The sequence below is a fragment of the Galeopterus variegatus genome, unplaced genomic scaffold (genome assembly GCF_000696425.1).
Source record: "Galeopterus variegatus unplaced genomic scaffold, G_variegatus-3.0.2 Scaffold808, whole genome shotgun sequence".
NCBI classification, from domain to species: domain Eukaryota; kingdom Metazoa; phylum Chordata; class Mammalia; order Dermoptera; family Cynocephalidae; genus Galeopterus; species Galeopterus variegatus.
In genome coordinates this window covers 414,204-432,738 of record NW_007726919.1, presented here as the reverse complement: position 1 = coordinate 432,738, position 18,535 = coordinate 414,204, and the positions used below count along the sequence as shown (strand labels likewise).

The following is an 18,535-nucleotide window of genomic DNA, read 5'->3' as shown; positions in this document are numbered from 1 at the left end:
AATGTATTTATTCAGAACAGGTATTAAGAATTTATTATATGATGATATATGTAAAATTAAATAAAATGAGATCTAAACGATTCTATACAATAATTTAAACTTCGAGACAGTTAAAAAAATACCAAACAAACCTGAAATTCAATTCTGCCACGAGTAAAATTAAGGAGTAAGATGACTAAAATTGCCTAATACCAGAAAGAATATAGTTATAACTACATTATTAATATATTAAGCTTTACTTTCTAATTTCTGTATCTAATTAAATTATTTAAACTCAAGGTAAGTACTGAGCATCCCTATTTTAGAGACATTCAAAAAAAGGAGCAGGAAGTTCAGTTAACAAAATTACATTTGGAAAATAATCCTCAATTCATTGAGCTAATGATAAAGTATTTGAAATCCAAAGGACATATACAAAATTGTATCATAACAGTTGACTATCAAGCTCTAATAAATTACTAGTGAAACAACACCTCCAATTTTTTTCTATCCAGCATATCTCATTATTTTGCTAAAAATGTACCTCAATCCCCAGATTTTACAGGAAAATCTTCATATCTATCTGCTTTAAATCTTTTAACATTGTACCCCTAAGACAATCTCTAACATTCAACAATTAAATCTATCTTTTCTTCTTTCAAATTCGAGGGTAAGTTCTATTTATTTTCTCTAAAATAAAATACGATGTGCTTATAAATTAAATTTTCTAAGAAAAAATTATGAAAAATCAGTTTTATCTTTTAGCAAGTCTGTCAAAAATATCACAAAACATTAAATAGATACTTTAGTAACTGACAAAGTCTCCAAAGACACAGAAATAAACATACTATTTGGTCTCATTTTGCTTTAGTAAAATTATTTTGAAAGGCTAAAAAGTTTGCCTTTCTGTTGCTTTCTCAATATAAAAAAAGTGAGCAACGAAAGACAAATTTTACTAAAATGTGTTCTGCAAACAAAAATTCTGCAATAAAAATTTAAGCTGCTTTAAAAATAACTGAACAATTAAATACCTTTGTCTTAGTATCAGCCATGTTAATAGAAGACCAAAATAATACGGTTGACTGAAATCTATACACTAAAAAAATAACATTGATAGTTAGTTTAACATTAAATTCAACTTTCTCATCCAAGAAATATTTTACCAAGGCTAGAAGGACAATGTAAAATGATATGGATAGTTTCACTTGTCTCACTATCACTCCACACCCTCTGGTGGAAGTGCCAAAACACAGTAAAATTGTTAAAAGGCAAAGAGTAAGAGGGAGGGGGACAGTTTACATGAGAAAAATCACATAGAAAAGCAATTCCTAAATAACTGAGTGAGAGCTTTATTTTTCTTTTTTGTACCATGTCTACATTTTTGTGTGTGTAAAACTATTCTAATTATTATAATTTCTAAATTTCATAAGAGCTTGAAAGAAATGCTTTCTACAACAATGAATAAAAATAAACTTTCCTTGAAAAAAAGAGATGCATCTGTAACAGTGTTCAATCCAAAAACAAAAAACAAACCAAAAAAAACATGTCTGAGCAATTTTATTGCATCTTACAGAATAAAAATAACTCTAAATCAAAACATTTTGACAGAAAAGAAGAAATCATAATCATGAAGTTCTTATGGTTTCTATTGCTAACTTTCAATTGGTTATTTGCAAAAGTGACAATAATACCAAAAAAAGAGGATCAAAAAAAGCCCTTAAGATACTTTTGTCATTTAAATTTTAAAATACCACATTCCAAGTGACATTCAAAGCCATTTTTAATTGGCTCAGTAATAGATATTGTGCTTAAGTTAGACTAATTAGCGTGAGAGTGGGAAAAGTTTTATACTGATGCAAAATCCAAAAATGATGGACTGAAGCAGGAAACAAGACTACAATTGTGTTTAGTTGTTATGGAAACTATTCTATTGGTGTAGAAATGTATGTGTTAAATATATAAGACCTACCAAGCCAATAAAAGGGCATTTCTAACACATTAATTTCATGAAATAAGATTTAGTTAGTAATTACGAAGGTTATTTCACTGGTAATAAACATATCTTCAATTTTACACATATGAGCATCTACCCTAGAACAGCTGTTGCTATAGTAACAAGATACATTTACTAATATTCATATTTTACAGTTTACTTTTTAGTATTCCCTAAAAATTGTGATTTTAAAATTTTGTTCACAAGAACTTCTGCTTGTGTCTCACTTCGATGTATTAGTACCAAAACACAAACTACAGTAGTAGTCCTTCTTTTCTCCTTACTTAAAATGATGTATTTACCAATTTTCAATAATCTCAAACTGTGCTGAACAGTCAAAGAGTACTACTACTGTTATTATTCTATGAGAATAAACTGAAAGAAATCCTTTTAGAATCACCAACTCTTTAAAAAACATGAGAATCATTAGAGAATCAACTATTATATTTAATATTACCTTGTATATTCTGAGACTTTGCATGGTTTCTTTCCCAAAGAAAAAGAGCGTACCTCTGAACCATGGTCCAACTTTCTTTTCATCTATAAGGTAAAACAAATAATTTTGTTTTACAAAAAATATCTATCCAACTATCAAATCTTGAGTTCACACTGGCAATATTTAAAAAGCTTCAAATTTTCACATGTCTACACTAGGCAGTTAATAAATACAGAAAACAAATGTTTCATAGTTTCTTCTATTTGTTCTACTTTGTTTTACTCTTAACGTTCTGGAAAGGTGAATTTCTCTTCCTAATATTTAGAAGAACAGTGTATAGTGATTTAAAAACTGATATTAATCATATACACATTTCTTGAGAATAATATATCTTTCATGCTTTCCAGTTTAATAAACAACACAGGGAAAAAGCTCATGTTAATCTACACAGAAAAGAACCATATTTAACATGCCTTCCTCACTAATCTTCATTTTTCTTTAAAAACATGTTTTAAGAAAGATAAAATTTTAAATTTCAATATCAGAAATAAGAACATAACTAACTGAATTTTAAACACCAACATCATTACAAAAGGTAAAGATAGCAATGTAAATAAAATGATCTTGAGTAGTTCTTACAATAAGGTATAAAGCAATTCATAGGGCAATAAGGACAGTAAAAAAAAAAAGTAAATCCACACTAAGAGAGAAATCTGGAGGTGGTATAATAAAGCTGGGGATAAAGTCATCAATTAATATATACACAGAATATAGCCCTACTGAAAGATACTCAGGACAAAATATTCTAACTTAACAGCAACAAAACGATTTTAAGAGAATGACTAATGCCTCTTTATATATATATATATCCAACATCCACATTTTTAAGATGTTTCATATGCCACATTATATTATAAATATATTCAGAATTGTGTTTTGTCGACATCAATATTGAAATATTTTCATATTTCACTATAAGTAAGGTCATCTGACTACACGTATATCTTAAACTAGAAAAAGATCTGAGAAGATTCAACGTGGTCCATTTCCACAACCCCTTTCTGATTTGCGTCCACTAATTAGTTACTGTATTACTGAAAGTTATAGGGTGGGGGGGTATACCAGAGTGAAAGAAAGCTATCCTAATTTTTATAAAGTAAAAACCCTTCCTTTACACTAGCCTTATTTTCCTATCTATTGCCTCACATGGGAATATCATAACACAGCATGATACAATATTAATACTAAAGAGAACCAAAGAAACTCTAAAAATCTTTCTGAACCACACTGAGTAATAAAGACTATGTTTTTATCACCATGAAGAAACTCTTCTAAAATACAGGGATAATATTAGGGGGTAGAGGTGAGGGTAAAACAAGCTTATCTACAATTTATACCTTAGTTGATGAAATACCTACTGGAAAGCAATGGAATTGGTCTGGTTTCTTCCCTTCAGAAGTTTCTGTACTCATTACATTGTTTTAAAGTGATTCCTCTCAAAAACCACTATTTTCTTTCTCTAAAAAATTTTATTAAAAAGTAAACATAAATATAAAAGCTATAATGTATAGGTAGCCACGTGTTTCCATGTATATAATTTATAGACATACACACGCCAATGAATCCATCAGGAAAGTCAGTCAGTACTGTTTACCTTAAAACCTAGTTTTCTGATAACTTCCACAGATTCTTATTTTCATAATTATTATGAGAAACTTTGATATTCATTCTAATTAAGTTTGCAATACTGGCTTTCAGAACTTCCCAGGATATCTTGTAAACACATTGGTGCAAATGCCATTTGCCACTAAAAGCAAACTTTATTTCCATCTTAGAAATTCTTCAATGAATAAAAATACCCAAAATGTACATCAGGAAAAACACTGAGAAAGGATGCTATTTTAAAAATATTTTGTAAAATAAAGCACCTTCTGCATGACTATAGAAGTCTTTTAAATATTGTACTGTTTAGAAAATACTGACTTTACAACCAAAAATTAATTCTGCAATTTATTTGAGGGGCACAGAAAGTAAATATGATCCTTTAAAAAATAAATCCCAGTCTAGCAATTCTACACTTTGTCAACTAATGAAAAAAGGAAAAAAATATGTAACGTATAGAAAAAATGAAGGTAAAAGGTTTACTAAAATCCAACTAAGGATAGAGTATTTCCAGGTCAGCATTTAACAGAGCCACATTTCTAAAGTCTGAATATAATCTGAAAAATTCTCAGATTAAAATATACGTTTTATTTTAAATTTAAAGCTTTTTCTAGCTCACGCTGTCTTTCCATTATTTGCTTATAATCATGATATATAATAGAATACCAGACATTCAGCCACTCACCAAAATTAGAGGATACTGCAGCCATCTCTGATGATACAGATTTTCCTTCTCAGGCAGGCACACACACACAATCATACAGCACAGGAAAAAAACAGATTACTTACTTTGTAAAAAATCATTTTTAATGTGCCGTAGAAACCCATATTTTCTGTATTTTTCCCCTTCAGTGATTCTGTGCCCCCGTGTGTCCGGCTGCTTGGCAGTCTCTGACAATATAAACCTTTTTCAGGTAGGTATGTCACAGATTCTAATGTGGACATGCTCAGGCACGTCAGAAAAGGAAGATTAGGGAGCAGAACCGGCAACAAAACTCCACAGTAAAGGCAAATGCAGCTCAGTATCAAACCGCTTCTCGGGACACACATACATACATGCAGCTTGACTGAGGAGAACTCCAGGGAATAATGAGAGAGAACCGAGAAGATTATTGGAGGAGACTGTGCCCTGTCAAAGCCTTGACTGAACAGATTCCTCCCTCAGCAGCAGAGGGATCAGATTACATCTTCCCTTGAACACAGAATGGTGCAGTCCAGGATTCAGCAATGCAGACTGCACATCAATTATATGGTGATCCGCTCCAGGGAACCCGTAAGCACACAACGCACTGAACAGAGGGAGGATGTGGGCAGCAAATGAGACCGCCCCCACATGACAGCCCCCACCCCCTTTCAAACTTCCAGGAGATTATTTTTTATTTTGTAAGACCTGCATTTTTGAAGAGTTTTAAATAGCAGGCAACATTTCCACAAATAAGTCCTTTTAGAAACATTTTGAAAATGGGATATATTTTCATATAATCCCCTACAACAGAGGCAAAGCAGGCTATTTTCACTAACTGTCATATTACTGTAGTCCTTGCACAGACTGATCAGATTTTTCAAGTAGCTTGGAAAGTACAAAAAGGCAATCCCAAAGGGAAAAACTAAATATTCATTGGGAAGACGAACGATAAAGTAAACTGGTTTAGAGCATATAGCATTTGCAGAAATTATGTAATATAAATTATACTTCGAGCTTCATATTTTTATATTAAGATTTTATAAAAATATTCCCCATGCTTTCCCATTTCATTCTTTTAAAACAGAGCAGTTTTCAAAAAATTACTACACACTTTAGCAATCCTTAGTAATCATGACAATATCTTATTAAGATTAAGAAACTAGTACTACCTAGGAATATAGTTTGGCTGAAAGGCTATTTTGTCCAAAGAGAGCAAATGCTGTGCTCATTGGAGATTCTTATCCTCATTTGTTAATTTAATATTGAGTAAACAGGAGGCACTGGACTTCTACCTCCAAAATCATTTTGACAACGTATGTTGCTTATCATTAAAAAGGCATTTTACATAATAATAAAAGTACCAAAGCTTACCTGAAGGCAACAATTTTCTCAGAATGACTACTACACAAATCTAGATATTCCATCTTGCAATTATCCAACTAGCTTGGGAGGCAATTATAAGATTCCTTGGACTAGAAAGGCCCATTATTATGGGTCTAGTTAATTAACTCCTACCCTCCCCATTAATGCTCTTTATTACAAGTAAACTATGTGCCTATAGTTATTTAAAGTACTTAGAAAGTTTCTCCAGAAAAAAAGAAATACTATTTGGACTTATTATATTTTAATACTCTCTACTACAGCAGTAAATTATTTTCTTTATAAAATAACTCCAACTATTGTAAAAGTAGCACCATAATTTAAAAAATAAAAATTTTTACCCTTATAACTAAGACATTAAGTCAATGTACTGCCTTTTTACTTGAAAATATAAATAAAAATAATATAAAAATTTATAAAGATGTACATCTTGGGACTTCTCCTAGAAATTATATATTGTCTATTATCTTTTAAAAAGTCTCCTACCTGGCTCTTCAATTCATTCTTACCCTCAGAAACAATATGTACGTGTACCCAGCAGAAGTTAGTTTTCTACATAATCAATTAGCTCACTTCAAAGAGAAATTCTTTTTAAATTGAAATCTCTTACTCTCAGCAAAAAAAAAAAAAAAAAAAAACCTAATTGTTAGGAATGGACCTATAAATCCTTTTTTTTAGAGGCTTTGGAGCACTCATGACTTAAGGAAAAAAACAAACAAACACACACAGGTGATTTTCCTGTTCTGGACTATCTGAAGAAAATAATTGTAAAATGAGCACCTGAAATTTCCTCTAGAATTTGTCAATGGTAACTAGCTTGTCACAGGACAAGTGGAATACCTGTAACGTAACAGTATATACTTTGACTTCAACTGAACTCATGTCCTATCTCCAGCTGAACTAACCTGTTCAAATCAAATCTACTCAGTTACAATAGACACCAACTTTAACTAAAGAGCCGGAAACACTGTCTCAAAACCTAGTGTGTTTAAGGAAGAAAATATGTCTTGATTTCGTATATTAAAAGGAATGCTCTTTTGGTTGTATGGTGCCTACTTATAGCTATGAAGTTACAAGAAAATCTTTTCCCCACAAATATTTGTTTATATGTAGGTATTCATGTTTTATTTCTGAATAGGTAAAATATTTACATGGTTCAAAAATCAAAATGATATACAAAAAAGTATACATTGAAAAGTCATTCTACCACCTTATCAGCCCATCTATCAGTTGGGAATCACCACCAAGTGGGAATGATTTTTATTTATTTGTTTATTCTTTAAGAGAGAAATGTATACATTTATAAGTATTAATGAAGACTGTATTTTTCCAAGTATTTAAACAATTCTCCCTAATGTCTTCTTTATAATGTTAATTTGAACTGTGAAAAAAGAATTTGTCAAGCAAAACTAGTCAATCGAGCCTCTAACTGGATTTCAAATTAATAGAATAAAAATAATTTTCAACACTCTGTGAGGCACTATCAATGAAAATTGTGATCTACTACATTACTGTCATCATAATCTATATATGAACAAAGCAAATGAAATCATTCTCGCATTCCTATTTCTGGTAGTTTTGTCTAAAATATAGACATTATTCGGATTTAAGTATTTAGTAGTATGAATGAATATAATAAAGACTATGTGTTTGTATCTATATAATCTACATTGATTTAAAACCTTAGATCAGTCCATAATCTCTGTTAAATAAGTGTATTAAAAAAAGAACAATTTTATGTCTTATGCAAGAACGTTAGACAGTAAATTCACTGAAAAGAAGGTTAGCTAGTCAACCATTAATAAAATACTTATCCAAATTTTAAGAAATCTCAATGTATTAAATATATTTTCATTACAATAAACTAAATTTTCATGTAATTTCAGCTAAATAATAATTTTTCCCATTCTGTAAAAAGTTATTTCTTTTGTTGACTGACAAACAATAACCATTATTAAAAATTCACTAGCGGGCCAGCCCGTGGCTCACTCGGGAGAGTGTGGTGCTGATAACACCAAGGCCATGGGTTCGGATCCTATATAGGGATGGCTGGTTTGCTCACTGGCTGAGTGTGGTGCAGACAACACCAAGTCAAGGGTTAAGATCCCTTTACCGGTGGTCATCTTTAGAAAAAAAAAAAAAATTCACTAGCAAGGGGAATGACCAACAGTGGGGTCCCAGAATACAGTACATCTGCTAACTTAGACCCAATGCTCATCTCATCATAACTCCATTGAGCTAGGTGTATAAGAAGAATGGATGATAGTAGTAACTTGAGGAAAAAACAGCACAAAGATATGATGTACTGCCCCAGAGTATAAGCCTCTGGGGAATAATGGCAGTAGAATGATCAACCTGTGAGCTACTACGAGAGAAACGACTCTTTCTGAGCAAACGGTTGGGATGACTAAATTCGTAAGAAGGGCAAGTTGAGGTTATGAACACAAACAAAAAATAAGCTACATATAAATAGTGAGAAAATATATAAACAGCCTTCAGTAAATCACATATCTTCAGAGAAGTATGTATCTTTATACATAGCACCGAGACAAAGGAAGGAAAATTAACATAGTGCTTTTCCTTACCTGGACTCTCGGAGTTCATTATTTCATTCTTACATATAGTTCTATAATTGCACTCATCACAGTTCGTTGTCATTATTTTTATACGTTCTCCTCCTCTACTATCTACTCCTTGAGGCTTCACATCTTACTCAACTTTATTTCTACGGAGCCCAGAAAAATACATAACAAATATTTTTGAATAATTAGCCATACGAGCAAATAGTAGCAACCACAGCATTATTTTCCTAAAGTATAAATATATATTATACTTAGTACTAAAAAGTTTATTTTATTATAATTAGTTTATAATACTATGAATACCATTGGTCTTTTCATTACCTTGCTACTAAGACTTAAAAATACACTTCCATTTTACAGTAGGAGAATGTGTTTATATTCCTTTGTCTGTGATTTTACTATTATCATGACAACATTTTTTACTCTGGAAAGTAGCAGGAAACCACCTACCACAGTTAGCTGTCTTGCCCTGAGCAAAGAATTTAGATTAGAGATAGTTCAAAATTTCAACATTAAAGAAAGGAATGCCAAGCATGTTGAGGCTGAAACAAACTTTCTGAAACTTCACTAACCCAGGGTCATTAACTTTATGGGATGTGAGTTCTTATTAAAAGGTTCATAATTAAAATTGGCAAATTAGTAAACCTGTTCTATTACAGGTATTATCAATTAAAATAGCATGTATGCCCGGTATGTACATTTTCAATAAATGCAAGTAGATGGCAGTATTGATCAATAAGCTATTTCCCACATTTATTCAGTCATTAAGCATTTATTTAGTACCTACTATGTGTCAGGCACAGGACAGTGTACAGTTAAGACTTTTTTCTTCTTCCACTGAATTTATGGTGAATTAAGACAGAGAACAGGGCAATAAACGCACACATCTGACTCAGTTCTAAAAAATTTTTGAGAACATATAAAATGAAACGAGGTGAGCTAGATTTAGCTTGAAATTATCATCTGCTATGGGTCAAATATGTCCCCCAAAAGTTCATGTATTGGAAACTTGATCTCCATTATAACAGTGTTAAAAGGGTGGGAAATCCAATTATGGTATTTAAAAGGTGTGGCCTTTGAGAGGTGATTGGATTGTGAGGACTGAGAAAGTCGAGGTAGAGAATTAAGTGTTTTGCTCAAGGTTATATAGCTAGCTATATTTAGAACCTTAGTGCCTGGTTCCCAAGTTCAATACTTCTTAACTGATCTCCATTAGATATGTGGTGGCTCAAGTTGAGCTAAAAAAAAAACCAGACACTGCTAAAGAAGGAAAAAAGTGTTACATTTTGCAAATAACAATTATGTATGCAAACTACAACTAAATCTCAATTATTCGGTTAATGGAATGATTATTTAGGTCCATATAACTATGCTTCCACTACATGTGGAAAATCTGACGCAAAAGCATAGTGATGGAAAGAAAGGTGAAACTGTGAGAAAAATTTAGGTTTAAAAAAAAATCAATTAAGAAATAACCATCTGCTATATCCCAATATCTACAAAATGCTACCAAGGACAAACAAAATTATTACAATAACCTTCCTCTCCCAAGATACTTAAAATCAGCTAGCAAGACAAGAAACTAACAGAATAATACTGGACTGCATATCAATTGCCAAATTGGGTGGAATAAGTCAGAAAATGGAGAAATAATTTAGGTAGTCTAACAAGATTTTATAATACATGGTCTTGTTTCTGAGTTTAAAAGATGGAAATCTGATAGGCGTTGAGGGGGAGGAAGGAAATTATCATCTGCGGATCTGAGATAAACAGTCGGCCCTCGGTATCTGAGGGGGATTGGTTCCAAAACCTCCCTTGGATACCAAAATCTGCAGATGCTCAAATCCCTGATATAAAATGATGTAGTTTTTGCATAAAACGTATGCCCATCCTCCTGTATGCTTTAAATCATCTGAAGGTATTTATAATACCTACCTAATACTATGTAAATACTACACAAACAGTTGTTATACTGTATTGTTTAGGAAATAATGACAAGAAAAAAAAGTCTGTACATGTTTGGTACAGACGCAATTTTTTTTCAAGCATTTCCAATGCTGTTGGTTGAATCCATGGATGCAAAACCCACAGACATAAAAGGGCTGATTGTATATGGAAATACCACTATTATTAATCTGTAAAATAAACAACATCTATAAGACATCTAGTAGTCACTGGCCTTATAAGATTCCTTAAGGGATAACCTATGTGGTTTTATATATACTAATTCAAATTTTTAATATTAGAGTTAAAATGCTCTTTAACTAATTATTAAAGATTTCTTCGAAAGTACTTCCTGCCATGACTCATCCTTTCACTTTAAGGCTTTATGTGTCCTTCTGTACAAGGAGAAATTTACTGTGTGTGTGTGTGTAAAGACTGCTGACTTTTTATTTTAGTTACAAACACTGACTAATAAAGGGGTCTTTCTGTTTCAATATCAGAAATCATACATACAAGAACACTGTACTCTTGAATATCGAAGGGGTGGGGGAATGGTACAGGAAGATTTCTTAAACATTCATCAAATTATACTCCTAGAAAAACAAGAAAAAGTAAAAAACATAACTCAGGGCAGTATGTGGGTGCATGATTCATTGATTCTTAATGTGGTCAAAAGGTCCTCTGCTATTCAAAAATGTATGGTTCCCATTTCCATCTTGTTCTAACTCCACCCTTCCTATTCCACACCTCCATCATACAGCCCCCAGACTAAAAGCCTCCTTCTAGGCAACTGACTTCACTACAGAGCATTTTGAAGCTATAGAAACTGTGCATCACGTACAGAACTAGGGGAAGAGCTATTGTAAACTAGAAGGTTTATGACATTCAATAACACAAGACAAAGTATGGTCTTTTTTGAAAAAATGCATACATTTAAAGTGTATGTGTGGGGAGGCATAGAGAAAAGGCTAGTATATAAAAATGCTAACAGTGCTCATCTAAGTGGCTTAATAAGAGATTTTTCCCTCTTTTCTCTTACCTGTCAATAAACAAGTATTCCTCGCATGCACCTATGATATGCTAACAACTGCTCTAGGCACTAGGTATAGGGTGGTGAACAATGCAGATGAGCTCTCCATTCTCATACAGCTTACATTCTGTGGGAGGAGAAAGATACGTAATACATAAACTAATAAGTGAACAAAATACTAAAACAGGGTGCTATGAAAGAAGTAAGTAGTTAGGGTGGTAGAGAAATGTGGCTAATTTTGAATGGCATCACCCAGGAGACAACTTTTAAGCCAGATGATAGGGTAGAGCCTGGGATCAGCAAGAATAAAGTCAGTCTGGCTAGAGTGAAGTGACTGGTACAAGATGAAGTGAGAAAGGTAAACATGGGCCAGATCATGTAGGGTCTTGCAGGCCATGGTCAAGACTTTGGAAGTAAAATGTGAAGTCACAGAGAATTTCTAGAATGAGAATAATTTAACGCAACACAACTTCTTTGTATAATCTTTGCCCTATTAGTCTTTATATTTTAAAAAATGTATATAAAACTGAAGACCACTCACAAAGTAATTCACACACTTGCTGAAATTAGAGATACAGAGAAAATAATATGTGACAGTATTTGAACTTTTTTCAACTCTTCCATTTCCCTCAGCACTTGCCACCTCAAGACTAACTCTCAAACTCAGCACCTATCCTAAAAGCCCCCTAAATTGGGAAGAGGAAGAGAAATAGAATAGCAGGTAATCCGTAACTAGCGTGTATCATGTGCCAAGCACCATTCTAAGCTCCTTATATCTAGTAACTCGATTCTATGAGACTGAAGAAGTATCTACCATGTATCTCTCTCTTCTTGCTCTTTCACTTTCTATGTTCTGATTTTATTTTTCCATTTGATAACTTACTCTTTTAGAGGAAAAGAGAGATTGACCTCAGATCTCAATAGGTTGTCAATATATCTGCCAGCCTCATTTCAGCAAATGTCTGCTATGGTGAAAGAGCTGTTTACTCTCAGTCATTGGAGGTGAAAGGACACTTTATAAACTGCTTCTCTGTGATCATAAAGGTATCAAGAACATAATAATAGAGTCTCAAAGTTGGAAAAAGCCTTCAACCAAAGTTTGGTCCTACCCTTAGGTATAACCTCACCAGCATATAGTCATCCAGAATCTGCTTACTCTAAAAAACTTTTTCATTTTCAACTCTATAATCTTTGATTAATTGGCTTACTGATTTTGATAATTATGTTCAATTGCCAACATTTGGCTGGAAGACACATAAAGTTCAGATTCACACTTACCGTAGATTTAAAAATACAGGTATGTCTTTTCATCTCAAACATCTTACTAATTTTCCAGAAGAATTCAAAATAACAAGGGATAACTTTAACCAATCTTTCAAAACTCTAGTTAGGAATCAGTCTCTGGATTCGAACTTACTCAAGTCTGCAAAAACATTTACTGAGTATCTATTCTATGTTGGTGTTAGGCCAGTAAGAAACAAATATAATGCAAGATTCTTTTGCTCTAGAAGGTGTACGTCATAGTAATCTTTAATCAATTTTTTGCTTATTGTAGTGTAGCTTGCTTGCTCTTTAAGTATTCAAGTGTTTGATATAGCTGTCAAATGAGTAGGGAAGAACCTACTAATCATAGCCCAACTACATTTAAAAAGGAATATTCTAAATATTCATTTTAGAAATGTAATTTACATTATAAAGCAATTACTGTATATATAATCGAACAAATTGCATTCTTTGCTTTGAAAAAATCAAGAATTATATGACCAGCATAATGTTTACATGATCCCCTACCTTTTCAGGAGATTCCATAAGACTTTGAAGATTCAGTAAATAGCATTTGAGTACAAAGAAATATTGCTGGAAATAGGTGGATCATGAATGTGATCTGACATAATTTTGCCTGTCATGAAAATATTTTCAAAATAATGTTATTTGAAGAGGTATCTGCTGTCTAGTCGTCTTTTATTTACAGGAAACTGTAAAACTGACGGTTAGGAGCACTTTGATATCGTCATAAAATTATTGTAACAGAAATATTTTATTTACAAATTCAATTTATTAAAATAAAAAAAATTGCACATAATTTTAAAAATATTTATCTGTAAATACTTTAGGCCTCCAAATGTTTAAAAATTAATTTTGAAAGTTGTTACACTTGATACATGACTTTAAAAGTTTTTTTTATGTAGGATGGATATCATGAGTTTCTCACCAGTTGTATGAAGGCATGGTATGTAATGACAGAATTATGACTACTAAACAAATATGCATTACAACTTAAGAGCTGCTCAGGATCTGAACAAGTGCATACATCTGGTCTGTTGAGAACTGCTACGTGGTGATTTGAGAATACTTTAAAAACAAAATCTTAAAATTTTTTAAATTTAAGTTGATGAGTCAATGTATATTCTAAATTCTACAACATGAAAAAATCCTGTGAAGAATAGTTTAAACCTATCCCAAAGAATATAAATTCAAAGCTATCAAAAAGATGTTAAACTTTAGTATAATTTTAAAACTGTAATATTTCATTAGCCCTTAAGATACACGCGCGCGCGCACACACACGTTCCCTTCTTCCTTTTAAGCCTTTCTGGTAAAGTTATTCTATCAAGAGACAAAATAACATATTAAGATCTCAGAATATTTTCCAAGAGATGATAAATGAAGACTTGTTAATCATCATGATCACAATGTAGACAGTAAGGAGTAAAGATTAAAATTAAATGGTATTTTCTAAGATATATTTACTCATTTGGCTTTAAGTAAACAATTTAAATAAACAGATTTTGTCAGACCAAGATCTAATTTACCTCCCACCAATCCATTCATTTCAAAGAGTAACTGTGAAATTCACTGTATTTGCTTATATACACAGGTAGCACAGAAAAAGGTAATTACTGTGAGAATAATTTATGGGAAACCTCTAACCCCAAATTCCTTTATAATATTATCAGTATCATCCAAATGAATCCTCTGAGTCACCTAATGGTTCTCTATTTTCTAAACAATGAAGCAAAAGGATAAAAAAAAAAAAAAATCTAAGCAGTGATGCAAATGTTATTTTTTTGGATCTAGATCTATCACATTTGAGAAATATTTAGTGAGGGTTACTGAAAGCCAGGTACTAAGCAAAAAAGATGCAAAATTGAGCAAGAGGTACTCTATATCCTGGAAGATTTTCAGTTCAGGGGAAAGAACAGACAAGTCAATAAAAAATGACAAATAGGGCTGACCCGGTGGCACACTGGAGAGTGCACTGCTTGAGAGCGCGGCGGCGCTCCTGCCGAGGGTTCGGATCCCATGTGGAGACCGGTTCCCGCTCACTGGGTGAGCGCGGTGCGGGTGCAACACCGAGGGTTGCAATCCCGTTGCTGGTCCCCGGTACAGGTGCAACACTGAGGGTCGCGACCCCGTTACCAGTCAGTAAAAAAAGACAAAAAAGGAAAAAAAAAAAAAAAAGACAAATAAATGTAATTGATAAGGGAAAATTGCTCAACTTATATGACGATACATAGAAGCTAGAAAGAGGAAGAGATAAATATTTTCAGGAAATGCACACAGCAATATTTAAAACCAAAAGTATAAAGGAAAAATAAACACTAGATTTTAAACTGTCTTGAGTGCTCCTTCGGTGCCCATTATCAAAGATGCCATAAACTTTAAGTCTGAATAAGCAACTCTTTTTTTAAGAAGATGTTCTCTTGAAAAAAAAAAAAAAAGTATACAAAGAAGAGAACTTACTATATGCCAAGTACTCTTCTAGGTGCTTTACTTCTATTAACTCATTGAAACTGTGTAACGAAGATGTTCTCTTAAAAAAAAAAAAAAGTATACAAAGAAGAGAACTTACTATATGCCAAGTACTCTTCTAGGTGCTTTACTTCTATTAACTCATTGAAACTGTGTAACAACCTTATGAAGAAGGTACTATTGTTATCCCTATCTGACAGATGAGGAAAGAAGCACAGAGTTTAAGTAACTTCCCCAAAGTCACACGGCTATTAAGTAAGGAAGCTGGGATCTGAACACAGCCAGATCTTGGCCTCCATTTTATAGAAAATGAAACAGGGCTCTCTATCTACAAGGCAAGAAATATTGGCAGTTTAAAAATCTCTAGGACGTATTCTGAGCTATTTCAGTATGCGAACATGAGATATGTGGATGAAATCTGTAATAAATCCACTAAAGACACAGAGAAAGAAGAGACAAACTAGGCAGCTAATTATGTACTCTGACACACTTTACTTCTGGGAATTTACCAACAGCAGCTTGACAAAGAGTTAATACACTATTGCCAATGCCTTCTTGGTGAGGAATTGCTCCCATGATCTGTGACATTATATTTGAGGCTAAGCAGTCATCAGTGGGCACCGTAGTAGAAAGCCGAACACAGAACACACAGCAAAAAGGGTTTGCTTCCGCCCCCCCCCCCGCTCCGCCCAGAACTTCTATGACCTACGCTCACTTCTTCATGTCCTATGCTTTACTTCCATAAAACATGAAATAACGAAAGAGAGTTGAGAAGAGAATACACCAAATGATCTCCACTGGAATGTTCTTTCGAAGGAGCTACTAGATTTTTAAATCCTTATCAAAATGATCTGAACCCTATGGAAAACTGGCAGAAGTTATATATCATAACACTTACTGAAGAACCTGCTTCAAATGCTCTTCGATTACCCCAACCCAAATACGCTTGGTAGGGGACCATGACTTCTACCTGATTTCACATTTTTTAGCTTAGTACACAGCTTAAAAATACTTGACTTATTAACCAAGTAGCACATATACACATTCACAGGTTCCTCCATCTGAATACACATGAACATACTTTTCAATACGTGGTTATCCCTTTGACCCTGTTTCTTAATTTCATCTCATAAGACCCTTTTCTGAGAGTGAGTCCATCTTTAATAGCTGTTCATTTGATCTACGTGTGGTTATCACTTCCTAGCAGTAAACATCTGTTTACTGTGTTGATATGTGCACATCTCTATGATTCTATCCTATAGTTTATTGTCCCAACTATCTCTAATTATCTTTATTCTGCCTAGAATACATAAATACAACAAATGTAAATTTATATGGTTAATTTCCTACAGACAGTCTCATTCATTTGATGTAATATTTATTTGGGTGTCTATTACACATAAGCTAAACTAAGTACAGTCTCAGTTTCATGGCCGGAGTTTACAATGTAGTAGGGAAGAAAGATAATGAAACAAAACAGCAAAACAGTAACTGTAGTAAATGCTACAGAGTGTTACAAGAGTGTATAATGTTAAGGTTTTGACCTACTCTGGGAATTCAGAGATGTCTTCTTTTTAAACTGATGACTGAGCTGGGTTGGGGAGAGAACCACCACCAATGGCTGGAGGGCACAGAGTAAAGGTAGTATGGCAGGTGCAAGATGAGGCTAGAGAAGTAGGCAAGAGCCAGATTATGCAAGAACTCATAAGAGATTTTGGTCTTTACCATAAGAACAAAGCTAATGCTGAATGCTGGTCAAGGAAAAAAAATAATCAGATATATCTCTTGAAAATCATTCTGAATGGAATGCTGAAAACAGAACGGAAGTCAGGGAGAGTGGATGTGGAGAGACCCTGTGAGGAAATTATTCCCCCAGACAAGAGATAATGGTGGCTTATAAGGCAAAAGAATTCAGATACAATAAGAGTGAACAGTTAAGAAATATTTAGGACATAAAACTGATAGAATTTGGTGACAGACTGGTCACAGAAAGCAAAGGAGAGGAAAGTATCAAAGATGACACCATGTTTCTTACTTGTGCAACTGGATGGAAGATGACAGGACAATGAACAAGGATCAGTTTTTTGTTTTTATTTTCTGGAGGAAAGGGGTGGGGAAGATCTTGAGGTGTCTTGAGACATTCAGGTAAGAATGTGATACTCCCACTGGCTCTGGAGCTCAGAAGGTCGGTCTGGGTTGGAGACAAAATATGTGAGCCATTTGTATATAGGCCATCTCTAATTTCTTTCACAGAACTACCTCTCCCCCATTCTAAACCTGTCGATCACAGTGATTAAAGTCAACACCTTGTCACAGTGACAGCACATTGATTGTGTAACTCCCCCATTAGACTGTAAGTTCCACGAGGGCAGTGACCACTTCTATTTCGATTTTTGTATCTCAGGCTCCTCAAATAATTCCTGCACATAGTTGGGGATCAATAAGTAATATTCATATGAGATAACTGACAGCATAAGACATACTCTAATCAATAATAAAACTATGGGAAAAAATGAAAAATATTAATTTTCCACATAATTTCAAAAACTCAATTTTCAGAATAAGAAAAGGTGATATAGGTGACAATACATTTACATATTTATTATGTCATTCTATTAATTTATTACTAATAATATTTCATATATTTATATATTTTTCCCCTCATGGAGAAGTGATAAAATTATTTCTAGGTATTTATCAGTTTTACAATTCAAGTATAAATTAAGTTGGAAAGAAATACACAGTTTGATGTGCAATGAAAATGTCATTGCATGGTTTAGGACTTCCTGTACCCTTAAAAATGTCCAACAGAATATAAGCTTTCACTATTAAAAGGGATATACAAGGGTACTTCAAAAAGTTCATGAAAAAATTTATATTATCTTCCAACTCTATTTTTCCATGAACTCTTTGAAGTATACTTGCACAGTTTTAACAAAGCTGGTTAATGTATACAGCATTTTCCACAGATCTCATTTAATACCTATGAATAAATAGAACAACTTAAGTTAACAGACAGCATTTTGTATCTCCATTTTACTGACAAGAAATCTTTTTTTTTTTTTTTTTTTTTTTTTTTTTTTTTTTTTTTT

At 33.0% G+C, this 18,535-nt stretch overlaps 1 protein-coding gene across 3 annotated transcripts in view; it reads right to left on the bottom strand.

Annotated features, from left to right (window-relative positions):
- Window positions 1-18,535, bottom strand: part of FBXW7 (F-box and WD repeat domain containing 7, E3 ubiquitin protein ligase) — a 211,284-nt gene that overhangs the window by 22,344 nt on the left and 170,405 nt on the right. The window contains exons 1-2 of one of the 3 annotated variants that reach the window (XM_008572597.1): window positions 4,860-5,348; window positions 2,430-2,512 (exon numbers count right to left, since the gene is read on the bottom strand). In XM_008572597.1, the coding sequence (XP_008570819.1) occupies window positions 2,430-2,512; window positions 4,860-5,120 (344 nt within the window). In that variant the 5' untranslated portion in view covers window positions 5,121-5,348. Of the gene's footprint in view, window positions 1-2,429; window positions 2,513-4,755; window positions 4,771-4,859; window positions 5,349-18,535 lie in introns of those variants that run through there. The other 2 variants (XM_008572598.1, XM_008572596.1) reach the window with 2 other exon arrangements.